Source organism: Ursus americanus, chromosome 31 (assembly GCF_024610735.1).
Source record: "Ursus americanus isolate L20-20 chromosome 31, mUrsAme1.1.p, whole genome shotgun sequence".
Taxonomy (NCBI): domain Eukaryota; kingdom Metazoa; phylum Chordata; class Mammalia; order Carnivora; family Ursidae; genus Ursus; species Ursus americanus.
The window spans coordinates 9,074,672-9,101,335 of record NC_142157.1 but is presented as its reverse complement, the minus strand read 5'-3'; the positions used below and the strand labels follow the sequence as shown (position 1 = coordinate 9,101,335).

The following is a 26,664-nucleotide window of genomic DNA, read 5'->3' as shown; positions in this document are numbered from 1 at the left end:
GAAAATTCCAAGGGAAAGTACTGAAAACTGTTATGAAATATTTCAAGAAAATCGTTGTATTTTCGATACAGATACTGAAGTCCACATTAGGATGTTAGGTGGTAAAACATGGGTTATTCTTGATACTTACACAGTCTGTGTGCTAACAAATGTCCAGATATGTCTCAACTTCAGTGGCCTGTTTCAAGCATATCTTTCCCCAGCCGACAGGATTAATTTTCACTGCTTTGAAGAGTGGGATTTGGTAATCAAAGACAAAGTTTTGTTCCTATCTAAAATAGCAGAAATTTCAAAGGAGTGGCTTCCGAATTAATTGTGAATATGCTTACCTGTTCATTCATGGTTTCTCTTTCATTTTGTCCACTTAAAAATACATGCAGTAGACCAGTTCAGGTCCACAAAAGACGGCCCTAAAGGTTATGCTTAGGCCAAGTGGTGAAAGAATTATTATAATCACTTATGAAAACTGTTTATAGAGTGCTTTGCTAAAGGGCCAAAAAACCAAATAAATATGGCCCTGGCCTCTTAAGAACTTAAAGGAGCTTTCTTCTTACCTTCAAACCTCAAGACAGCTGTGATGTTGTAAATGGGATCGGAGCTGAGAAAAATTGAGTTCATATGGACCCAGAGAATCCAGTTACCATCTTTCATTTTCAACGAGCGTGGGGGCTCTAACCGCCTATTTTCTCCCCTCGTTGACCGCCACTTTCTGGGACCACCCAGGCAGGCATCTGAGGTGCCAGCGTAGTCTCCTGACCTCATTCATTCCAGAAGGTTCTGCCTGCAGGTCCTGTCATCTTGTCACTGGTCACCTCCTCAGAGAGGCCTTCCCTCAACAGGGGATCCCATTGGTACTCACCCTGCCCTGGGTCACATCCCCCTGTCTGTCTTCCTTGGGGCACTTGGGACTACCTGGAACTGTCTTGCTCATCTTAGAATGAGAGCAGGGCAGCGGTCTGTCTTGGCCATCCTGGTATCGCGAAGAGTCCCGGGCACACTGTAGGTGCTCAGTGAGTATCTGCTGAATGAACGAACGAATGAATGAATGAATGAGAGGAATCGGGAGTGTGGTGTACAACTAAAAGTCACGAGGCGAGGTCTGAAGTACAGCCTTTTTAAAATGACACTTGCCCAGTGGACTTTCAGCGGCTGCTCTGCAGTGAGATCTGTGTCCCAGGTGCCGCCAACGTTGACCGAGTGCCTGTGACGTGCCAGGCAGGAAGGACAGCCAGCACTTGGTCCTCGCTGCCGTGCTGGGGACAGATGTGACTGAAATCCCAGATTAGCTTAGGAAAGTGATATGTCAGCAATAGAGCTCTTCCATTTCTGACGGAGTTTGGAAACTTCAGAGTGGTTTTTTTTTTTTTTTTTTTACTAGAATCGTTTTCACAGACTAAATTTTTCCCTTTGTGCTTAAAGCTGGCCCAGCTGTTGTTTTCAATATCTTTTCTCTACCAGCTAATCTTTTGCCAAAAAAAACGGCGTGATATGGAAAATGCATTTGTGTCTTCAGGACTCCTGCTCTGGAAGCCGCCATTTTTCTCTGTCACACACTTGGAGTGATCTGCCGCCTTCCTGTAGGATGACAGGTGTTTTTCTCAGGGTATCAAGAAGGCGAGATCATTTTTTCTCCAATTTGGAGGCTCGGGATCAGTTAACTGGAAGAAAGATGTTTTGTTTTTTCCTCAGCCCCAGGCCCAAAAGCTATTTCTTCACTGTTTGTCCTCACAGAGCCTGGAGAAGAAAGCCATATGTTTGCCCTTCTCTTGGCTTCTCAGCTGTTTACCCCGCCCTCTCGGGTTCTGTGTGTTTGCAGTGGGAAGTCGACAAAAGGGAGAGCACTCGGTACGGGTGGCCGGCAAGGAGAAGTGTGTCTACTTCTTCTGGCAAGGCCGGCAGTCGACCGTGAGTGAGAAGGGCACGTCGGCTCTGATGACGGTGGAGCTGGATGAGGAGAGGGGTGCCCAGGTAAGTCCTGGAAAGTGGCTGCCCCAGGGGAGGAGAGACGCGGCCTTCCTGGGGAGCCGCAGGGCGTGTGGCCTGGTGCCCGGGAGACCCAGTCCAGCGAACAAAGACAGCATCACGCAAGTGACATTTAGTCCTGGCCGGCTTCCCCGGATTCCAGGCTGGGCCTCCGCGCTCACCCCCCACAGCCTGGCCGGGAGTCACGTGCTCTTAGATGAGATGTTGGGTCTGCAAATAGTAAATTCACAAATCAAGTACAAAGTGCCAGTGAGTGGTTCTTTTTAAAGTCTCCACTTAACTAATACTCAAGGAATTATAAATAAAACAAAGAGATGCTATTTTCCACTTCTAAAACTGGTAGAGATTTTGTAAAGAATGGATCCGGGGCTGGTAAGGATTCAGTGGGATGCTTCCGTTGGGAAGGATAGCTTGAAAGAGCCATCCTGAAAAGCCGTTTGGCTCAAGAACCCTGAAATTCTCATAAACTTGGGTCACTTTTTCCACACACACAAATCTAGCCTAAGGAAATATCAGAGATTAACATAAAAATTACTATTCCCATCATCTGCCTTCCTCACAGCAGCCTGAGTGATTTTTCGGGATCACGTCAGATCATGTCATTCCCTTGCTCTCCATCCCAGTTGGACTGCAGTTAAAGCATTCTCCTCGTGGTCTGCCAGCACCTTCGTGGCTGGCCCTGCACACCTCTCCCACCCCACCCCCGTCTTGCACCGTGGACGGGGCTACTTTAGCCTTTTTTGCCATTCCTCAGGCAGGCTTCTTTCCACCCACCCCAGGGCCTTTGCACAGTTTCCCGTCTGGAACATTTCCTCTGTACCCATAAGTGACTTTCAACCTCATTAGATTCAGATATCTGTTTGAATGTCACCTGTTTTATCCAAATCCCTTCCCGTTCTCTGACTTGTTACTATACTTTGCTTTATAGCACTGACCATTATTACCACTACTTGAAACTACATGATCAGTTTGTCATTTTGTTTACATTTTGAATACAGTGTGTTTACTTATCTATTTTCTGTCTTTCCCTACAAGCATGAAAGGGGTGGTGCGCTGGTCTTCCCTCAGGGCCTGTATAATGCCCCATGCCAAGGCTCTGTAAACAGTTCTTTTTGATGTTCTTGCCTCGGGCCCCATACTTTAGTAATTAAGAGTTGTTGACTGTGGGGTTTCGGGAGAACGTGATACCATGTGCAAATATCTTCACTATTTTGGATGAGTAGTTAACAATAGCACAGGGAAGAGAACAAAGGAATTTTCTCCAAAATCATTAGCCTTCTAGATTCCTAAGAGCCACTCTTCTTCCCTAAAAAATATGTTATTTCCTACTGTAGAACATATAATTGTAAATAATTGTTAGTGACCACTGCATTTTAATTGATTCTTAATTGTGGGTCATTTCAACTGCCTTTTTAATTTTTGTAAAGGCCATGTTTTAATCATGCCTTCAAAATCCCCCTTAGAATTTTGAGTCTTAACTTCTCCAGTTTGAGCATTGCATTTTTTTTTGTCAAGCCAATGGATGTAAGAACACTTCAGACTTATAAAACACTGCCACAAAATGGCACTTAATTATGCAGAACGGGCCCTGAGATTGGTAAGTTAACACTTGGTGGGAAATGCTTCCTACCTCTCGGCGTGCCCGGACCGCCAGGCTCAATCACCAGCTTCCTTGTTAAAGGAAAACGTCTAGCCGACGTGAGAGTGAGTGGGGTCAACCCACACAGTTTCATGAGCAGCTAACACCTGCTGGAACACAGCAGTTCACAGGCGAGGGGGAGGCCGTGGTCGGCAGGCACATGGCTCCGTGAGTGGACTCTGGGCTTGGTTGCAAAAGAGACCGTTCTTTCCCCCAGAATTACTACGTGATCAGTCGTTCTCCTTGCTGAGAGACAGATCTTGTTTAAAATGTGTTTAAATCAGTCATGTTACCTCTATACCATGGAATACCATTAGGAGCCTTTGATGACCGAAAAACATCAAGTGAAGAAAATCAGTATAAAGGAACATAAAACAACAATCCTATTTTTGCTTGTGAAAACCATATACCTGGAAAATACTTCGAAAGGAAAGCTATGCCCTAGAATTTTTATAGCGGTTATCTTGAGACAATAGCATTATCACTGGCTTTTGTTTGCACTTCTTGATATTTTCCAGATTTTCTACCATTAGCATGTATGATTTTTAAGACTCTGAAAACCCAGTACATGTTACTTATTTGAATGTGTTTACATTGGAAGGTCCAGGTTCTGCAGGGAAAGGAGCCCCCCTGCTTTCTGCAGTGTTTCCAGGGCGGGATGGTCGTGCACTCTGGGAGACGGGAAGAGGAGGAGGAAAATGCACAAAGTAAGTCGCTTTTACTCTCGGAATTAAACCGTTTTCCATCTCCCGGAAGATATTTTTACACACAAGAGGAGTTAAAGTCAGTCTCCTTTTATATACGTGTGTCTTTATCCCTGAAAGCCTCCTAACATTTGCCCTACAAATCAGCTGTATGGGGAGCTCATAGCCCCCCCAGGCCCACGGAGTTTACTTCAGGATGCGACTTTGCATGCTGGAGGCTGGATGATGGCTTCACCTTAAACTGAATCGTCACGGTGACTCTGCCTCTTCTTATGAGAGAAAAGAATTCAGTGGGTCGTCCATCATAAATATGAGATTTTTGTGGGCCAGCATCCAAAAAAAAGTGCTTAGCGTTGGAGCCTCTTAAAATATGCCTGTTATACGATTTACCTGGGTATTTATAAGTTTTGCAAAAATGGTCTTTCTACATCATGAACCTGCTTCTTACTCCAAAAGACTGTGCTTTCTGGGTGGGCAGTAAGCTGGCTGCTGCTCCCCCAGGCCCTGCGGGCTGGGCGGTGGTGTTGGCTAGTGACTGCAAGAGGAGGGCCCCTCTCCCAGCAGCACCCGGCCTAACTCTGTGCCACTGGTGCCCCCTGCAGGCGAGTGGAGGCTGTACTGTGTGCGAGGAGAAGTGCCCGTGGAAGGAAATTTGCTGGAAGTGGCCTGTCACTGTAGTAGCCTGCGGTCCAGGACTTCCATGGTTGTCCTCAACGTAAATAAAGCCCTCATTTACTTGTGGCACGGATGCAAAGCCCAAGCCCACACGAAGGAGGTTGGAAGGACTGCAGCAAATAAAATCAAAGAACAGTGAGTGTTGTGCGTGAGGGCCTCTCCAGTAGGGGCTTCCCTGTGGGACGCAGGCTAAGGCGGGAAGGATAACTGGTAGAAGCCCGTAGAAGCCCCGGTGTACTTAAAGGGACTTTAGCAGGGGGTAGTTAGGAACTTTGTCAGCCGCCTCTGACATCCAAGCAGATGTGACATACGTCTCTGGTAGAACTGCCCATGTGAGGGCTTCCCCCACTTTCTGAGGATTTACCTGCTTCCATAAAAAAGGCAGAGTGAGGGGCTAGGGAAATGACCCCAACAAGTGCTTTAGTTTTCTTTGTAGGTTGGATTAGGCTTTTGAACTAAAAGCCTAGAGTCCTCTGTCATTTAAAGAGAGCAAATTTTAAATATTTTTTAGGGGTTCAGAGTTTTAGTTCTGCCAGAGCCGGGGAGAGTTAGAAAGCATTGAGGTGAAAAAGAGCTGGGGAGACCAGCAACCGTGCCCGACTAGGAAATGCCCCCTTTTCAGAGGATGACTGTATTTCTGCATTCTCCAGGGCAGCCCCCGCCAGTGAGTCGGCAGCCTGCCTGGGGCAGTCGGGCACGCACAGCAGGTGCTGGGTTTTGTTCCTGTCCCGGGCAGGCACCCACCCTCGGGCAGCTAGCCGGAGGATACACCCTGTGCCGTGTTATTACACGAGGGCCGGAGGGGAAGAGGGAAAACGAAAGCAGGAAGAGAAGGCCTGCAAGGGAGTGGGTTGTACTGCATGGTCACTGTCTGGAGGGGGCTGCAGCCTGTGCCCAGCAGGCTCCACAGACGGCCAGAGTGAGCCCAGCATCGCTCCGGCGTTTGGGGGATGCCTAGCGTTTCAGCAGGCTGAGACCTGGGAGGACAGTGGTAACATCTGAACAGTAAAAGTTGAAAGTTTCCAGGGCCACGATATGCCACCAAAGTGTCATTTGGTCCAGTCCGTCGCCTGGGCCTCAGGGCAGTGTGGCGGGGGCAGAGTCCCTTTGGGACCGCCCTCAAAGCCAGCGCTGCGGGGAGAGGAGCACGCAGGAGGCCAGTGCCCCTGCAGTGGGCAGCCAGCTGGGAAGCCGAGCGTCTCATCTCCAGACCCTGTTCTGTGCACTAGGGAGTGGGGAGGGGTGGTAACCGACCTTCAGTGAGGTAGTCAAAGCCATCCCTGGTCCGTCGGCTTTTCCCCCCGGACCACTGAGAAAAACAATGACCTCATTCACTCATTCACTCAGCAGGTATGACTGAGCACGTAGCTGGTGCCAACCCCAGGTTTAGGGACCAGGGACTTGGCTAGTGAACAAACCCAAGTCTCAGTCCCCACGAAGCTTATGTTCTAGCAGGAGAGGACAAGGAAGAGTAAGTATGTACGTTGTATAGAGAAATGTGTATCACTTTCACTACGTCTTGTATGTAACCGTACATTCCTCGCTAGGGGCCAAGCCAGCCCCTCTCATTGCCCCTCCCCCCCCCACTCATAAACCACAGAGCACACTTTATTCATTAGTAAGAGTTGTTTTAGTTAGAAAGCAGAAGAGAGATGGTGAACTGGTCTGTAGATTTAGTCTCAAATAATTTTGTACTGCCAGCACTTCCAGGCTGTCCACAACAAAACAAACAAAACCCTGGCTTTTCTCCGTGCAGATGTCCCCTGGAGGCAGGACTGCATAGTAGCAGCAAAGTGACGATACACGAGTGTGACGAAGGATCTGAGCCCCTGGGCTTCTGGGACGCTTTAGGAAGGAGAGACAGGAAAGCCTACGACTGCATGCTTCAAGGTAATAGAACATTCCATAGCTTCCATCGTTAATTTAGTCAGTACATGTTTGTTGAGTATGTACTATGTACAACACCCAATGAATCAGCCCTAGGCTAGGTCCTCGCAGGCCCACAACCCAATAAGGACGTGAAACAACATGCAAGACAGGTATAATGCCAGATAAAACTTGTGGCTTAAAAGAGGCACAAATGAAGAAGTTGAGAGTTGACCAAAAAATGAGTTCCACCAGGAAAGTCACGCAAGGCCCCACAGAAGACACGGCAGTTAAGCAGAGCCTTGAAGGTAAGTGCGACTTGAAGAGAGGGAAGAAGAAAATTCCAGGAAACCAGATGACACACTGTGACCCTGTGGAACAGGATGCTTTCGGTCTGGCCAGCATCTTGGGTGCAGGGACGTAATGGAGTTCAGATTAGAGAACAGGTCAGTTTTGCGTTTAAATACACAAGGTTCAGATCAGCTTCAATCCAGAGGAACATAAGAAGAGCCGATATGTTTGAAGCAGTTCAGGAGGAGCCAGGGACCACCTAAGCACCTGAAATACCTCCACCCAGCCCTCACAGCCCGATGCCACCTGTTTCTACCGATGAGGAAACTGAGGCACGGGGAAGTTCATCAACTTGCCCGGGGTTGAACCACCGTGGGATGTACTCAGAACCACCACACCATGATACCGCCTCTCCATTTTCATGAACTTTATATTGTTTGTTGTTTTTTGTTTTTTTGAGAGAGAGCGCGCACACGTGCGCGCGCGCACACACACACACACACACACACACACACACACACACACACCCCAGATGTGGCGGGGAGGAGCAGAGGGAGAGGGAGAGAGACTCTTAAGCAGGGGCTCTGTCTCACGACCTTGAGATCATGACCTGAGCTGAAATCAAGAGTTCAATGCTTAACTGACGGAGCCCCCCACGCGCCCATATAGGGTTTTTCTTAGTAATGCATGTTCATGATGGAAAACGTTTCAAAGCAGAGAGCAGCTGAAAAAGAAACTTAAGTCCCTTATCATCATCTCTCTCAAAGGTAACCAGAATTAACATTTCTCTACGTGATCCATACATATCTATATTTAAGAAAATTTTGGATAGCAGTATATAGTTTTATAACCTGATTTTTCCCTTTATTATGAACAACTTAAAAAATTGTTCATATTTAGACTTTTGTGGCTACAGGCTATTCCATGAAGATGCTATATGCCATTTTCTACTTAACCTGTCTATTTTCGTTTAATTTTAGAGAGCTGTTTCCAATTTTTCCTCATTATACAATAGAATTGTGAATAAATTTAAAATAAGTATCTGCATTTATTTCTAGCTAAATTCCTAGATACAGAACTGCTATGGTAAAGGTAGAAAAGATTTAGCGTACGTATGGGCAAGGGTGCCCCAGGACATTGGCACCAAGTTCCATTCTCACCAGCAGTACACGTAGGAGAGTGTGCATCTCCCAGGGCAGCCAGAGCCTTGGTAGGTTACCTTTTCCTCTTGGCCAAAATTAGTGCGGCAAACTGATATCTAAGCACTGTTTTAACTTAATGTTTTAAATTGGACGTACTGTTAAACACTTTATTTTTTTTAGTCATTTGTATTTCTACTTTGGTGAATGTTTTTTGCCTTTTGCACAATTTATTAAGATATTTATTATATTTCTTTATATACTAAAGATATTCATAAGTTTCCGTATTTCTCATTTTGTCACTTGCCTTTTCATTTTGTTTGGGGTTGTTTTTGCAGTGAGATTTTGCATTTTCATACTGTCAACACATAAATCCCTTCTCTGTTCATTACTTTTATAATTACGATTAAAAAGGCCTTCCCCACCTCCAAGTTCAGATAAATCTTACCTATCTTCACACCGATTTTTGGATGATTTTATGTCTTATGTTAATTCTCCAGTCTATCTGGGATATACTTGGGTGCATATTTTGTCTTCAGCTTTGTTCTCTTTTCTTTCAAAGATCCTGGAAATTTTAACTTCACGCCCCGCCTGTTCATCCTCAGCAGTTCATCTGGTGATTTCTCAGCCACAGAATTCATGTATCCTGCCCGAGACCCCTCTGTGGTCAATTCTATGCCCTTCCTGCAGGAGGATCTTTACAGCGCACCCCAGCCAGGTACGGCCCGTGGCCGGCAGGGCCGGGGTGGGGGGGGCACGTGCTGAGCCACAGATGATACAGCTTCCAAAGAGCCTTTTTATTTGACGTTCATATTTAGTAAACAATTTTTATTTGCCAAGTACCCTGGCAAGTAACTTTTTTATGTTACTTAATTTCATCCCCACACCTACCTCAAAAGGAAGGAGACATCAACCATATGTTACAATCTAAGCAACTGAGATCCGGTTACTTAACTCACCCAAATATGTCAATTAAGAATAAGTTGAGTACAACCGTGTCAGGCCTGGAATCTCTGCTATTCTCCCAGCCTCCCCTCAGTCTTGTTGCTTCATGGTCCACAGTTGGCTGCCAGTGCTCCAGCCATCATGTTTTCGTTCAAGACAAAGAAGAGGTAGGGAAAAAGGCTGGGATGGCCATGTCTCTCCCTTTTACCAGATAAAGCAAAAGCTTTCCCAGAAGCCCCCACTGTCTTCTGCTTACATCCCATTGGCCAGAGCTCTGTCACATGACCACCCTCTGCCACAAGGGAACCTGGGAAAGCAAGTGGCCAGGGAGCAAGGTGGGGGGAGCATCTGCTCAGTCAGCCAAAGAACAGTGTCTGCCGAGCCAAGGCTGGAGGGCAGGGCTGAGGCTCCGGCCCATGTCTTCTGATCCCAAGGTCAGGGCTGTTTCCATTCGACCTCCACCTCAAGACAGAACCTGTGTGCTCTTGTTCTGGTTGAGACAGTCACGGTCACCAGAGACTCAGCTGCGTGGACCTTCCTGCCCTTCTGCAGTCGAGTCTAAGCCCTTGTGCCTTCTCCCCTCAGCCAGGAACCTCGCAGGACCCTGGCCGCCCAGGTCCCCCCACCTTAAAAGCTCAACTGGTTCCATTACTGCACTGTGGGAAATATTAGTAACTTTCTTAAGAGAGGCGGCTCCCCGCCTTCCTGCTATGGCTCAGGATGGGTCATCAACCTCCTTTGGGCTTTTCAGGTGCGATGTGCACAGGATCCTAAAACGCACATTAGGAAAGGACTCGGGGCAGGCGGACCTAGCAAGTGTGAGAGCCCCTTAGCCACATGGAGTAAAACTCAGGGTGACCATGGGATGAGAAGAAGAGGGGAGGAGAGGTAGAACACATCTACTTCTAAAGCCTATTTTTCTCGCAAAGAACCATGAACGTAGTCACCTATGAAGCAGTCACACATGGGGCATTAACATCAGTGACCTGTAGGGCAAGGGAGATGCACTCTCCAGTCTGGTTTTATCTTTAAGATTTTATTTATTTGAGAGAGAGAGAGTAAGCACAAGTGGGGGGAGGGGCAGAGGGAGATGCAGGCTCCCCGCTGAGCAGCGAGCCCTGATGCAGGGCTCCATCCCAGGACTCTGGGATCCTGACCTGAGCCAAAGGCAGCCCCTTAATGACTGAGCCACCCAGGCGCCCCCACTCTCCAATTTTTAATCTGCTCTTGGGAGATAAACGGTGCTCACAGGCACCTTGCGAGGCACGTATGCTATCCCTCCACTCAGCTCACTGCCAGGTCCCAGAAGGGCCGCTGGCAGGCCTGGGCCTGAGGAGGGTCAGGAGGAGACAGGATGTGGTGAGAGGGAAGGGAGGAGGCCGGCATCCCAGATCCCACCCCTCTCTGCCCAGAGGCTTTTTCTGATGGAATGTTCCAAGGGCGGAGGCGTCATGGACACCTCCGCCTGGCCCCCACCAAGGGGATTCTGCCCTCCTAACAAAAGCAACAGGGAGGGGAAGGCATCCATCAGGTGTGGGGAAGAGTGACCTGGAAGCGTCCACGGAGGAGCCCCTGATAGTCTGGTCTGTCCTTGCCCTCACAGCACTTTTCCTTGTTGACAATCACCACGAGGTGTACCTGTGGCAGGGCTGGTGGCCCGTTGAGAACAAGATCGCCGGCTCGGCGCGCATCCGCTGGGCCTCGGACCGCAAGAGCGCCATGGAGACCGTGCTCCAGTACTGCAAAGGTGAGGGGCGGCCACACACCAGCCTTCCTCTTCTCGTGCACGCCGGGCAGCAGACAGTGATGGGGCCAAGCTTACTTTCCCCCTGTAATGTTGTGAGGCTTCCTAATTTGGAGATTAGCATGTTCTTGGCTATCAGCATGAATGAGAATTCATTTTTCTCCTTTATATAATTGGGCCATCCAAGTTGCTACCCTCCAGGTCAAAGACTATATTGGGGAATACCCTGGACTGGTTAGAACCCTTTCGCACTGGGAATTAATCATACTGGGGACACGTGGGCCTCCACCTGCCCATAGCGGCCGTGCTGAGAGTGGAAAGCTCCCCAAATACATGGGCTGGAGAGCCGATGGCAACCTTTTTATTATTATTTTTAGTGTTATATCTAAAAAAAAAAAGACCTATAGTCAACTCACGGCTTTTTACTCTACCGTCCACCTAAAATTGATCGTATTTTTTATAAAGTGAAAATGCCATTACTTTCTTAACTTTTAAGGTTTCATGGATTAGTTTCGCTGAGTTCGTAGTCAGTTCTCTCTTGAAAAGCTCGTCAGTAATAAGGAACACATTTCCAGCAAATGTTAAGTTAGAGTGGCTTATAAAATGCTGTCATTCGCTGTTTAACAGTCATTGAGACTAACGCTGCATTAGGAAGGCAGAGGCATCCTCTTCAAGGGAGCACAAGAGAAAGAACGTGTCGTACCCAGAAGCCGCGGAGAGAGCCTTTCTCCCCGCCAGAGCCTAGAAGCATTTTGTCAGACGCAGGTCAATTACATGCATATTAAATGCATAAAATCGACCTTTTGTATAAACCGCATCCCTCTGTTATGATGAACTACTCATACCCTGCATTTTAACCATAAGAAATGCAAACAAAGAAGAAAAGATTTCGAGGGAACTCAGAGAAAGCCCAGGTCTTCTGACGCAAACCCTGGGTGTTCTGACATTGCCTTCTGTGTACTGACAGGAAAAAATATCAAGAGGCCGCCCCCTAAGTCTTACCTTATCCACGCTGGTCTGGAGCCCCTGACGTTCACCAACATGTTCCCCAGCTGGGAGCACAGAGAGGACATCGCGGAAATCACAGAAATGGTGAGCGCGCTTTTCTTTCCCCGTGAAGGAAGCTCCCCGCCTTTCAGATTGTGGGCTGACTTTACCTTGGGGAGAAGCATCCACGTGCATTTTCAAAGTGAGAAAACGTTTTTGTCCTTTTACAACACTTTAACAAGGCTACAAAGCATTATCTCGGGAAGAGGAGAAATCATTTGAACTATTTTGGTTGATTTTCTACACCTGGTGCGCACGTTAAACGAACTTAAAAGCAAAGGTGAACTTAATTACTCTGAAGAATATACCTAAATAAAAGCTGCCATCCCGTCCTTCTATGAGCTAAAACTCTTGCTTTTCAAGGAGCTGTGAGGCACAACAAAATCCTCTTGTTTCAGACGTTAACCTTGTGTTAGAGGAGACACACGATAAACCTGTGATGGGTTAACCTGCTCAGATAACTAAGTGAATGAACGTATCGTGAGTCACTCCCGATAAGCAGTGTTAATAGCTCATTAATAGTCTTTCATGAGACCAGGTGGTGTTAGCACATGAAGCATTTATCATAACCTGTATTTGCTAACACATATTATTAACCAGAACGTTATCATTTCCAACCGCATAGAAAGGAAAGAAAGTTCACAGCAGCTATGTCGAATTTCTTGAGTCACGCATCTTTAACATTGCTAGCAGTAGCAACTGGAAGATGGGTTTTGCTTTGGTTTGGTTTTGTGTGTGTGTGTTGTTTTTTGGGGTTTGTTTGTTTTGTGGGTTTTTTGTTTTGTTTTGTTTTTCCTTTGGTAAGGAACTAGGTTTGTTGTTTCAGTTTTCTTACTGTGTAGGAGAGCTGCTGTTCCAGGGGAGAGGATATGGGTATTTTATGGGAGGTCTGAACAGGCTTAAACAAAAAGAGTTCACTGCTGTTTAACAGTGGATGTTTAGTGCAACTGCGTGTTTAGCGCAAGCAGCACTGGGAGGAGGCCCACGGGGGCGGAGGGCTCCGTTTACCATAAACGTGCAGTGCACACTAGAGACTACGCGGACAGTCACCGCCTCCTGCCGTCTGACCTGAAGGCTGTAATTCCCGTTTCCCCGCATGCATGCTGTAGGTCCCGGGCGGCAGTGGGCTTGCAGCTTCGTGCGCAGGCCGGAGGGCTTCCGGCCAGGGACCTGGGGCCTCCTACACCAACGTGCAGTCATGACACAATCGCCAGGTGCTTGCTGTGCACCAGGCGCGGCTCCAAGCTCCTGACGTGTATTTTCTCCTTTATTTTCACAACAGTCTTTTAAGACTCACATTCGTGTTATCCCCGTTTTTCCAGGGAAGGAGCAGAGGCACGGAAACGTGCAGTAGCTTGTCCCGGGTCTCAGGCGCAGGCTTGCTCCAAAACCCACTCCGAGATCGCTAGTCTGCACCGTCATTGATGAATTTGGCAACACCGTTAGTCATTCATTCCCGCCTCTCAGAAGGAGGGCAGCCAACCTGGGTTTCCAGGTTTAACAGAGGAAGCTCGTTTACCTGGAGTAACCCGTTCAGATTAGAGGCACAGAGTGGTTTTTTTTAAAAAAATCTAGATTCAACAGCATATTGTAGATGCATTTTCTTACCTTTTTCGATTCCAGATTAAGAAAGGGGGCTGGTGGTAGAGGATGTGGTTCCTTTTAAGGCTTTTAACAAATTCCATTATTTGAATGCTTCTAGTATTTAGAGTTCAAATTTAATAATCTATCTTACGCCATAATTCACTCATGCGATGGTCCCTAAACGTTTCTCCGAGGCAGCTCCAAGGCAGGGTTTATTTGGGGGGGGGGGGGGGACATCTAAAAGTCAGGAGAACTGTGAGCCTGCTTCCCCGAAGCGAGCCTCGCGGGCTGGGGCGCAGGGCGGACGGTAGGGCCGCGCGCGTGCGGCGCAGAGCGGAGGGTAGGGCCGCGCATGTGCGGCGCAGGGCGGACGGTAGGGCCGCGCGCGTGCGGCGCAGGGCGGACGGTAGGGCCGTGCGTGTGCGGCGCAGAGCGGAGGGTAGGGCCGCGCGTGTGCGGCGCAGGGCGGACGGTAGGGCCGTGCATGTGCAGGCGCGGCAGAGCGTTTGCGCAGGTGCAGGGCGTGAGCTTCTCTCTGCTCGCTCCTCTCCTCTAGGACACGGAGGTTTCAAATCAGATCACCCTTGTGGAAGATGTCTTAGCCAAGCTCTGTAAAACCATTTACCCACTGGCCGATCTGCTAGCCCGGCCACTGCCCGAGGGGGTTGATCCTCTGAAACTTGAGATTTATCTCACGGATGAAGACTTCGAGGTAAGCATGTCCTCGTGTGCGATAGCGTTTAGGCAACACGCGTGGCTCGGGTGGGAGTCCTTGTACTCACCCGCGGGGCGTCTCTCCCAATTCTGCAGTTTGCCCTCGACATGACGAGAGACGAATACAATGCGCTTCCCGCCTGGAAGCAGGTGAACCTGAAGAAAGCAAAAGGTCTGTTCTGAGCGGAGAGATGCTGGAGGAACCTCTGTCGTCACTTTCGATACCATTGGACCAGGGAAATGGGTATTTTTTTTTTTTTTTTTGGACTGGTATTTAAAAAAAAAAAAGGATTTTTTAAATCAGAGTTTTCCAAACCCGGAGGTTATTAGCTCTACTGCTTGTCCCAGATTTGTGTATTTTGTAAATGTTTCAGCGAACCCTTTGGAAACTCTTTCCACGATTCAGCAGGTAATGTTAATAAAGGCGCCTCTACGTGCACTTGCACAGCGGCTCCCGCGCTGCCCGCCCGGTCCAGCTCCGCGCGGCCCACCTTTTTTGGAAGCAATTCTCTTTATAAAGTGTTATTTTGATAGTTTGTGGGTTCTAAAAAATATATATTTATATAAACACCATATAAATCAAATATGTATTTAACAAAGCAATATGTATTCATTCACTTTTAAGATTTTTCTTTGGGTGTCAAAATAATATTAAAAGGTAGACGGAGTTGCTTCTGTGAGATTAGCCCTGGCACCCCTGCGTACCTTCTCACGCATCCAGAAGCGTCTCCTTCAGCATTAGGTCTGACTTGCTCTCAGTGCTGCTTCCGGTGCTAAAACGAACCAATGAACTTGTACTTCCGGCATGGGCTCCGCAGACTCTGTGGGAAACCACCTTCCTACCTTCATATCTCCCCGAAATGTATAGTGCCTTGTTTTTATGTACAGTTTATATACAGAAGAGTTTGCTCTGCATTTTTTGATGGTTTGGAACATTATCTCCAATTTTACTCTAAAATAGAAATTAAAAAAACAAAACATCTCAAATTTCTAATACCTGTTGTAAACGTGAAACATGTCATTTTGCGATACAGGGCTCCAAAATAAAAGCTTCAAGAATAAACACAATAATTGATTGATTCACACTGGATCCCCAGCATGTTCCTTTCTGAAAAATATGGGGTTTTCTTGTAAATGGTAACCTAGTATCAGTATTTTGCCATCAAATGTTAACTGCTATAACTTTTAGTTTAGGCCAAGATTTTATGTAGGGTCGTATAACTGAATAGACATTGAACCCCTGACATTAGTTCTGAGTATTCCCAGACTTCACAATATTGAAGACATATTTTTGCAAATCATCACGCAACAGAGCTTTTTCCCCTAAAATATTTCTGCATTTCAGATTTAGGATCTCAGTGTCTCTAAGAATATTGACTATATAAGCATTTAGAAAATCTAAAAAAATGAGAAAGCTCCTCACAGGCGCCTATATTCATAAAATCCCACATCTGTGGTTTCGAATGAATCCCACAGACCTGCTGTGAGTTGTTGCTGCACCTGTCCCACCCAGCCACCCCCATTTTGGTCTCAGTTTAACACATCAGATTATGACTTAAAGTTGCTTGTGTGCCCCAACCCTGGGACTGCACCCGGGTCAGCACCCTGTTGCCCGCTCCTGGCCCCACCGCTCCATCACCTTGAGACTCTGGGATACCAGGCAATCACTGAACTTTCCCACCTTGATTGCCTCAGTTTGGAAAAAAAGGAGTCCATTCTAGCTATCCTGCCCACATCCTAGGACTGATTCTCGCTGAGGATCAGGCAGAAGCTCTTTGGGTATTGTCAAGTGCTGATTTCTGCTGCTGTTGAAATTACACAGCAGCTGAAGTGGAAAAGCATCGGCATTGAGGTAAGGGAGCGTAGTCACGCACCTCAAAAGTACAGATGAAACCAGAATGAATAGAACCTTCCAAAGAAATAAATGTAGAGGGGAAAGGAGACAGGGGCCTTCAGAGGATGTGTCCCACAGACAGAATGCAAAGAGGAGCGGGGAGCTCAGAGCCTGCAGGGCAACCAGGGGAGTTTCCAAAGGACAGAGGCGGGGTGACCGTTCAAAGTCACCCAGATCCCTGCGTTCACAGACGGGAGCTCGGGTTGCTGGGAGCGCTTCAGTGGACAGTCTGCTGAAGCCATAGATAAGATCGGCGTCGCCAGCGGTGTAGATAAGGTGCCGGCCGTCGGCTTCCTGCCTCCTCTCCGCAAGTGGGTGCCCACCTCATATACCTACCGACTTCCCGTTTGCCTCTTTTCCTCCCAGTCATTTCCTGCGTCACTTTCCTGCTTACAGAACTGGATCCTCTCTGCCTAGGTTTTTCTGATGCTCTTCCCTTCACAGCTGCAACTTTTGAACTTTGCACACGGGGGAAAGGACCCAGCCTAAAAACTGGAATTGCTGAATCTGAACAATTCATCCGGTTAGGTTGTGCCCGTGTTCCGGGCCTTTCTCTGGAGCTGCTCCAAAAGCACACCTGGGGAACGTGTATTAAACACAGCAGTGCCCGTAGCGGCCTTAATTTGCTGCTTTTGAGCCAAAGGACTTCGGAAGAGGGGAATGCTGTTTGGGTTGGGATTGACATCAGAGCTGCAGTGGGACTCATGCCATGTCACGTGTGTTCGGAGGCGATGGAGGAACTGTGCAAATACCATCAGGTTCCGGAGGAGAGAAACCATTGTCCCTGTTCCTCTGGGGTCGTGCACAGGTCAGGCTCAGGGAAATCTGGCTCAGGGACCCACGTCTTTCCCTCCTTATCGTAAAACCTTGATCCCACTTATAGAGCTCCCATTTTGCTAAAAGAAGATATATTCCAGAAACAGCTTGAAAATCCATATCCGTGTTGGTCTTTTGTCATTTTTTTTCTGATTATAAAAGTAACACTTGTATCCACACGGAGACTTGCACACGAATGTTCATGGCAGCATTATTCATAATAGCACAAACCCGCAAACCACCCACTTGTCCCCTGACTAGAAATGGATACGCAAAATGCAGTGCGTCCATACAACGGAATATTCTCGAGCCCCGCGGAGAACAAACTACTGATACCCCCTACCACGTGAGTAAACCTCATTATCAAGCCAAAGAAGCCGGTACCAAAGGCCACCTGTTGCTTAATTCCATGTATGGGAAATTTCAGAAAATCCATTCAGAAAGAAGATTAGTGGTGGTTGGGGATAGAGATGGAGGTGAAGGGATGGTCGCACAGGTCTATTAAAGTCCTAGGACTTACTATACACCTTACGTAGGTGGGTTTTATGCTGTATATAGGTCGAGAAAGCTGTTTTAAAAAATACTAACACTTGACCTCTGTGAAAAATGCAAACATGATAACATGATGCAAATAACGGGTTGCAAACATAATATCTAATTTAGGAATTGAAAATCATAGATGTCCCCACTGCTGAATAATTACTCATGCCACTTGTTAAGGCAGTAAGGCACACTATTCGGGACCATCACAATAGGTATAGGGATCATGGCGTAGGGGAGAGAGATTAGGCTCAACTCCAAATACAAGGAAGAGTGGGAATTTATAGCCAAAGTCAGTGGAGAGAAAATTACTAAGAGCAAACATGAGGGTAAGGGGGAATTCTGGCTACGCTGACCTAACGGGATTCTTGCCGAAGCCAGGCCAGGGTGACCAGACATCACCAGGGGGTGGTGGAGAATGATGGACCCCGTCAGATACTGGGGCTGATGGGATAGCGAGAGGGTAGGGGATCTGACTAAACCTACCTGACAGGATTTGTGCTAAAATTGTGCTCTTGGAGGACACACCCAGGGACAGGACCTAGTTGGGCTCAGAGAAGTTCCGTCAAGGAGAGTGTCTTCCTCACCACTTCTCAAATCCAAGTACTTGAATAATTTGGTTTATATTCTTCTAGATTTTTCTTTGCATCTATTAACAGATGTATGCTCATACTTTTTTCTTAAAAAAAGTACATTTGTTCTCCACCATCATAATTTTCTGGTTCTTGGATGTTTGTCTGAGCCTGTATGAGGCTGAGGCCACCTGGGTCACAGTGTAAAGGCCTAAACCAAGCCCCACCAGCCCCCCACCCCACAAGCATTCCCCATTCCTTGCCTAGGATGGGCAGCGTAAAGCTAGGGTCCAGAGAAAGGATCTAGGGATTGATCTCCAGTCGAGTAAGGGCCAAAAGCGTCCAAACAGGCCTCTGTACAAAGCCTTGCTGAACAGCGATGACTAGTGAATGACTAGGAAGGGTCAAGGGGACAATAGCAAGTCACAGATCAACGTTATGATTCAAATGCAAATCATGGAAAATTGAATATATTGGTATGGCATTTGACCCAAAGAAAAATCCCTACCTTACTTCTAAAGAATAAATGCGTTGCATTGCAAGTATTTGCTCTTTCCGCACCAGAGTAGGAAGGTCAGGCTGCTTCGGACTATGCAACAGAGGTACCCCAAGAGTCAGATCAGAAAGATGGATTTGCAAGGGGATTGGAGGCTTTCTGTTCCCATACGCACCCCTGGGATGTGCCGCCCAGTGCGGAGCTTATATGGAAATACCCCCAGGCTCACCATTCGAATGCCCAGTGCGTGACGTTGATCCCTGAGGATTAGCAGGGAAGAAAGATGAACAGACCAGCATCCCTCATTTCTAATAAATGGTCCCCTACTGAGCTTTTCCGTCATGCTGAGGTTGAAAACAAGGCGACAGGAGCAGAAGCGAAGGCAGGTCCACGACACCTCAGCCCCAGAGCGCTTCACAGCCTCGCCGCTCCTGGGAAACGTGCTTGACACCAAATGCCGTCGAGCTCTGCAAGTCTCTTAAGGGATAGATTGGAACTGACTTGGTATTATCCGGAAATTGACATAAATTGCCTGTTATTCAATCTCGCTGAATTGTTAAGCCCCGCTTTGCCGTCTGAACACCGTGTTAGCACCCACTCTGAAATGGTTCAGACGGAACGTGTTATCTCCGTAAAGGTAAGGAAATATCGAACCACCGCTGAACAAGGAGACTTATGCCTATGTGGAAACAAAGAAAAAGAGAAGGGGACAGGAGTGACAGACAAGCCCAACCGCTACTTTTTGATGAGTCGTTTCTCCATATATTGAAAAAAAGAAAAAAGGGAAAAAGCAAGCAACGAAACAATGCATAGGGAACTGTTCGACATGGTCAGTGTCCGAGCCCATCCTCGGGGGAGATTATAAAACAGGCACCCTGCCTCGCGTCCTGCTGCCTTCCCTTGCTTCCTCCGTCTGCACCTGCTGGGGCTCCTCTGCATGCATGTGCTTCCTGCAGGAGGCCATTCTGGTTTTTGAATCAGGAAGCACAAAGAGTGAGCATGGAGCATCATTTGCCATTTCAGGCCCCCAGGGGAAAGCATTGTTTCTCGTTGGTGAGGGTCTTCGCACAGGTCAGAGCTGACTGCCAGGGCAGCCCCATCATCCACTGCCGTGTGTTTCTAGGATCACACGTTGTATACCGCAGACCTGTCATTAGTGGCCGTGGTCCATACTCGCTCAGGAGCACATGTATTTACTGCTCATTCACTCAAGTATTTATGGAGTGTGTGCACCGGGTAAGTCTCAACAGAGAATATAAACATGAGCTATATCAAGGCTCAGATCCCACAAGGAGCCTTCCAGAGAAGGAGAGAATGATGATAACTCACAAAAAGTATCAATAATGATGCAGTGGGAGTCTGCTAGGGGTTGAACTGTGCACCCTTCCCCCCTCAAAAGAAAGCTATGTGGAGTCCTAACTCCCAGAACTTCAGAATGTGACCTTCTTGGGAGATAGTCTACAAGTGATCAAGTTAAATGAGATTATTGGGGTGGCCCCTGAGCCGATATGACTGGTGTCCTTATATGAAGAGGAAATTTGGACACAGAGGTAGAGAGAAGACAGCCACCCATAAGCCGAGGAGAGCAGTATCAGAAGAAACCAAGCCAAGGTGCTGACACCTTGATTTCAGACTCCTAGCATCCCGAACTGTGAGACACTAAGTTTCTGCTGTTTAAGCCACCCAGCGGTGCTCTGTCACAGCCACCCTAGGGAACTAAGACAGAGTGCACCCTCAATCTTCCCTTTGGAGGGAAGCAGGAGGGGAGGAATCAGGGTAGCTTCATGGAGGAAGTCCCATGGGGTAGACTTGGAAGGGCAGGTAGGAGTTCTCACTACAGCTGGGCATCAACCCATCCGGCAGCAGCTCCAAAGGGGAAGATTTAGAAAGGGAGAGAGAGAGAGCGAGGGCACACAAGTCTCCCCGCTATGGCACAGGAAGGATGGGGGTATAACAGGGCCTCACTGCTGAAGTGACAGACAGTTAGAGAGAGTGAAGTTGGAAATGAACAGGCTGATTGACCCAGGGCAAAGGACATGTTCAGGTGTGAGGATGATCCAGCCACACCTCCTGGGACTGATGCCTCTGGTCTCTAGGAGACATTAGGCCGAGTGGGCAGCATCCCATTCTCACAGTGACCTGGTGTGTTTCTTTCCAGGGCTCACTGGTCTCACTTTACCGTCTTATCTTATACCGTGTGCTAGCACTTCTATCTTGTACCTTTATGGTCATGTAATTAAAGGTGTTGACTCCGTTAAATCCCCTTCCAGTCTGGTCTTCTTATAAAGATATTTCTGAAATGTCTGGCAGACAGCACAGTATGTGGGACATGCTGGCCTAGGGTTTCTACACAAGAGTGCCATCCTTTCCAGATAGCCTATGACCGTGCAGTAGCCCTGCTGTTGCTTTAATCTTAGAAGCTACTCAAGAAGACAAGAAATTATTCTGTTGCATTGAGAATATTTAAGTTTCTGAATCTTGCACTTACATTGCTATTTTAGTGTTAAATGTAAACACTTTTTAAATGTTGGTCCTTTTCTTTTTTTTTTTTTTTTTGGCTTTGAGATCCACCAACTTTTATTCCATTAAAACCAATTCTTTATCAACATATGCATGACTTCTAGGCACCTTCCAACAATCATAAAATTGCTACTAGAAAACCAACTATATAATTTTTAGAGCAACATTAAAATAAAATACAGTAACACTTGACTTGGTCCTTTTCAAATACTGATTGGGCATATTGTAGATAAAAGACTGAGGCCTGGAAAACGTCAGTGGTTCGGCTGAGATGGAAGCCCGAGCTATAGCAGAGGCGGCCCCAGACCCAGATGAGGTTGTCTGTGCTCCATCTCTGTCCGATGATTGCTGAATAATCAAGACCAGTGAAAAAGCCCATTATCATCTCTTCCATTAGGAGGCACTTGGGGAAGTCATCACATGCTGAGTCTTGTACCAGATGATTTCATCCCAGCCTGGGAAGCGGCCCCATGAGGTGCTCATTATCCCCATGGTACAGTTGAGTAACTCGGAAGCCCGGTTCCATCCCGTCCTCCCGTTGCTGGGAAATGGTAGAAGCCGGATTTGACTCTGCCTTGGGTCCCACTGCGCCCTGCTGCCTCCACACGGCCAGAAGAAAGCAGCTGCCCGTTCTCACCATCTCTGTCCCAAAGGCACTGATAGAAAGTGCCTCAGTTTGCCCACCTGCTCCCTACTCCCCATTGCCATTTCCGTTGGAAGCTAAGAACTGGAGGCGCTGCTGGTGCCACAAACACAACAACACAGGGAGGGAGGACCAGTGACGCAGCCGGAGGAGCACAGCTCTAGGGCCTCTCAGATTTGCAACCCCAGCCCTGCCACTTCCAGCCGTTGAGCTTGAACGAGTTCCTTAACCTCCCTGTGCCGCAGCGTCAGTCACCCGGTAAAATGGGCTGGATGGAGCAGGCCCTGCCCTTCCGGACGCCGCGCAGAATCACAGAATGTGTGCAAAGCACCGTCCTGCCACGGGCCGCTTCTATACCAGAGAAGAGTTGCCGCGTTGAAAAGGTTTGCCCGTGCCAGCCGGACCACCTGATGCTGACAGTTCACTAGAGACACCAAGTGGGGAACCCACCGAGGCCTGCGCAACCTCGACATTCAGGCTCCCGGGGGCTCGGGCTGGGGCCAGGACTCCCCCAGCAGGAACTGGGGGACCATGGCCTGTGAAGGAACGCCGCTGGTGACGCGGCATTACGCGGCTCGGCCCCTGCCCAGCACGGCCCTCCTTCACAGGACTCCAAACACATCTCAGAAATCGAAAGCTGCGTCACTGACAGTTTTAATTTCATCCTCAGTAGGACCCTAGCTAGTGTCGCAGGGAGAGAAACGGGCCAGCTGTCCTCAAGGGCCATGCAGGTGGGCCCTTCAGTTCCAGGCAGGCCTCTGTGTGCAGGGCTCCAAAGCCTCAAAGAACTGTCAGGAAACTCCCCTCGAGTTGCTGGATGGAGCAAGGGAGGCCCCGACTTCCTCGCTGGTTCCCCAGCGGTGGGAGAGAGACTGGCGCCCTCTTGCTCTGACTCCCGCAGCAGAAGGGTTTTGCCTCACGTGGTCTGGAGTTCTGACGGCCCCAGCCCCCTGGTCTGGGCTTCTGTGCGGACAGGCTTCCTGAGGGTGATCTCAGCCAGTGATTCTTGTCCAATGTCCCGCTGGGCAGCAGGGCGGGAAAGGAGAAGCCCAATCACCCTGCACTCCAGGAGAAAAGATGTGTAGGCCTGGAAAGTAATTCAGGGTGACCAGATGTGGGGACCTCCTAAAGCCATGCTTCGAGACTGCGCCAACCCCTGGATCCCCGTCAGCTCCTTCTTTTCCCTGTGCCACTCTCAAGCCAGCACACCGCCTCAGGGAAAACAGTGCTTACTACACAAACACAGCTTCTAAACAAGTCCCCCAGAACCCATCCCAGGTGGAGCGTTTCCCCCCAGGCCCTCCCAGGCAGGAAGTCTTTGGCTTCCACGAGGATAGCTAAGACCTCATTCCCCAGGACTAGTCAATCAAGACTTAAATTTCTTCATTAACACTAATTTTCCTCCAGGGTGAGATGTTTGCTGTTTTTATCCAAATGGTCCTTTGACAGATTTATATTGGTTCTGAAATAAGCTGTCAGCTGCATTCCTCCAGCTGAAGAAGCCAGAACTCGGAGCTGGGACTGGCCAGGGCAGGAAATGGGGAAATTACAGATGAAAGCTGCTGGCCACCCGCCCACAGTCCGCGGGGCTAAGGGACGAGCTGTATCACCAGCAGGTGGCGCTGTTGCTCATCAGCAGAAGCAGAGGAGCCCCAGAAGCGCCCCTGGCGCCTTTCACCTGGGTCCTCATATCTGCAGCCAGCGCCGGGTCTTAGGCTCTGAGGTGAGATAAGTCCTGCCTTCGCCCCAAGACCCTAGCTGACCCTGAGGGACCCCAACTTCACTCGCCGATGTGCTTCCAGCACAAAGAACTTGAATCCAGTGACCCTGGGAGAGGAGTTTCCATCCTGTCTCCTTTCAATCTGTCCCAGTCTGGGGCTCCAGGAATGTTTCTAGAAGCAAATCCAGGGAGGCCAGCATTGCAGGAATACAAGCAGTGAGAAATCGCACAAATGAAACTTCCCAAAGCCCGGGGCTTCTGTGGGCCAGGATAGTCTTGTGCTAAGGGTCCCTCCCCTGCAGGCACTTTTCTTTTTGAATTTCTTTGAATGTCTTCCCTTTTCCAGTTTTCTCATCTACAGAATGACGGTGATACCTTCCTTAGACTCCAGTAGTTAATGTCAGGAAAGCTCTCTGCAGATGAAAAGTGCTAAATCCTATTTATCAAATATTTAATTAGCTACCGCGGGGGGATGATTTGTAATCATCTATCCAACCTGCTGAACAACCTAAGAAAATAGCATGATCAGAAAAATGATTTTAAATACAGGTTTTCGTAGATTCTGCGCCTGTCAGGACGATGAGAAAGAATTTTCAAAGTAGCTCTCCATTTCCATCTTGTCTTCCGGGGCCCTGCGGAGACAGGCTCCCGTCCCACTCGGCCTGCTGCCTGTGACCACCACACGCTTGGCCCACGCGCTCACGGGGCCCACCTCGCTTCTGAGCCCTGAGCTCCTCTCTGTCCTGGCATGTCCCCTTCTCTGTCCTACTCAGGGCACTTCCCCCACATCCTGCGGGTCACACGCCTTCCCCTTTGCTGCCCTGGCAGGGGCTCTGTGCGGAGGAATTAGGTCACGTGGGAGACGCGGGCACTTTCAAAGGAAAGACACCAAACCAGCTGAGAGTGAAGGTGACTCAGAGGCATTTCCAGTTGCTTTGAAGCAACATGACCCAGTTCACTTTCAGATCAGGGCTCCCGGGCCACCAAGACAGTGCTGTTCTACTTGGGCATGCAAGCTTCTAAAAGCAAAATCCTTTTTTAATTTTCCGCATGCATTCGTTCTGCACATACGTACTGAGCACCTGCTGCCGGTATAAACGCTATCCCAGACACGCACGTTGAAATGGTACAAATGATGGCCTTGGCCTTACTGGCAAAGCGCAATTTTCAGAAAACTAAAAACAAAATCCTCATCCAGATACATGGTGGACACAGGTGACATTCAGGGGCCTCCAGGAAGCAGGCACCAAGACAGGGTGAGACATGTAAGACATGTATTGGGAGGAACATTTATTGGGGACACGGAAAGAGAGGGAGCAGGAGGAGGCAGAGGGAGCCTCCCGATGGTGGTAGAGGCCCCACACCTGGGAGGGAGGATGGGGGGAGGACGTGGAGAGTGAGCTTCAGCCTGAGAGACAGTGCCAGCCCGTGGGCAGCCCTGGAGCCAAGGCTACTCTTTCAGGACATGGGCAGGAATGGCCAGGCCCCAGGCACCCCTGGGCTGGGTCACTGACCAGACCGATCATGGCCCGAAGGCGGAGGAGAACCCGGAAGGCGCCGAACCTGGAAGCTGCCGGCTGCCCGCAGTCCGCACCCTACCTCTCTCTGAAGGTGGCTGAGTGGCGGGCCGCCATGGACATGCCAGAGACTTAACTGAAATCATTAAATGGTTAATGATGGAACCACCCGACAAGATGGGAGCATTAGTTCAGGAAAGGCTAGGAGAAAAAAATATACATATACGCAGACACATGTCTGTTCCTGTCCATGCAGAGAGGGGAGACAGTGGGGAAAGGAGTAAGGGAATCAGATTTCAAAACGGGGTCCTGTCCCACCAGGTAATAAAACTGTTGACATTGGCGATGCCTCTTGTGTACCAGTCAGAAATCATCTGCACCTCTAGTGGACAAAAATAGTTCGCAATGTATCCATTTCCTATAGCTAACATGTAACGTTAGAGTCTGGGCCCTAATCAATAGCAAGCTGTGATCAGACAAGATGGCGCTGCCCTGAGAGCCCACGCGGCAGGCGGGCTCACTGGGTGATGGCCTGACCGCCGGTAGAGAGCAAGCCATCTTTGCGCTTCATTTTCAAGGTTTGGATAATCATTACTTCCTTGGGGAGCTTACAATCCAGTGGGACAAAGACACGAGGAAACAGACAGCTAAAATACTATGTGACAACAAGGGCCAGCACCCAGGAGGGGCACTCGGCTCAGCCTGGGGTGTGGGGACACAGGGCTTCTCCAGGAAATGGCGTGCCAACGAAGCCAGAAGGCTCACTGAGTTAACCGGGTGCGGGGGGTGGGATGGGAAGGAGGACACAGGAGAACTCAGTGCCACGGCTCTGAGGGGGCACCTCGGAGAATTGCAAATGGCTTCAAAGGGCTGAGGGTGAGCAGGGGACAGTCCTGGGACTGGAGCAAGCCGAGAGACCAGCAGGGACACAGGTACAATGATGAACTGTCTTGTGTGCCAGGCTCAGGAGCTGGGATTTTCATCCTGAGTGCGATGAGGAGCCACTGAAATATTTGAAGGGTCAAGGTTACTGATAAAGACCACTCTGGCTGTAGTGTGGAAAGGGGGTTGGAGGACACTGAAGCTTCAGTGGCAGGTGGGACGTGCGGCTGTTGTGATCGGGGTAGGAGGTGATGGTGGCCCAAACTGGGGTGACCCGAGGGGAACCTAGCAGATCCTGGGTCACACGCCCAGGCTATGGGGACACTTGGTGAGCGGGGCTGACCTGGGCCTCCCAAGAAGTTACCGTCACTCTTCAGAAAGCTTCTTGGTCAGCTAAATGAAGGATGCCAGGGTTGAGAAACAGACACCCAGACATCAAAGTCCTATGCAGCTACGGAAACAGTTCACTGGTGTGCAGGCTCAAAACCAGTCTGACTCCCTCAATTATTCAGTAAATATTTACTGCCCACCTACTGTGTGTCAGGCCCAGTCTGGACTCCAGAGCTACAGAGATAAGCAAGAACCAATGCTCTTGAGGAGCCTGCAGGCCAGTGGGGGGCACACGACAAACCATCAACGCAAAGGGACTTAGTGTAATTGCACCAAGCTCCGCACCCTGTGGTTCGCTGTGCGTCATTAAGTTTGGGAGGTTGTCGGCCATTACTATTTCAAA

General features: G+C 48.8%; 1 protein-coding gene across 15 annotated transcripts in view; it reads left to right on the top strand.

The window, feature by feature from the left end:
* Positions 1-15,414, top strand: part of SVIL (supervillin) — a 233,436-nt gene extending 218,022 nt beyond the window's left edge. For all 15 annotated transcript variants that reach the window (XM_045812830.2, XM_045812832.2, XM_045812834.2 and 12 more), the window contains 9 exons: positions 1,817-1,968; positions 4,224-4,329; positions 4,929-5,136; positions 6,758-6,891; positions 8,860-9,015; positions 10,846-10,989; positions 11,954-12,078; positions 14,174-14,329; positions 14,428-15,414. In XM_045812830.2, the coding sequence (XP_045668786.2) occupies positions 1,817-1,968; positions 4,224-4,329; positions 4,929-5,136; positions 6,758-6,891; positions 8,860-9,015; positions 10,846-10,989; positions 11,954-12,078; positions 14,174-14,329; positions 14,428-14,514 (1,268 nt within the window). In that variant the 3' untranslated portion in view covers positions 14,515-15,414. The remainder of the gene's footprint in view (positions 1-1,816; positions 1,969-4,223; positions 4,330-4,928; positions 5,137-6,757; positions 6,892-8,859; positions 9,016-10,845; positions 10,990-11,953; positions 12,079-14,173; positions 14,330-14,427) is intronic.
* The last annotated feature ends 11,250 nt before the right edge of the window (positions 15,415-26,664 follow it).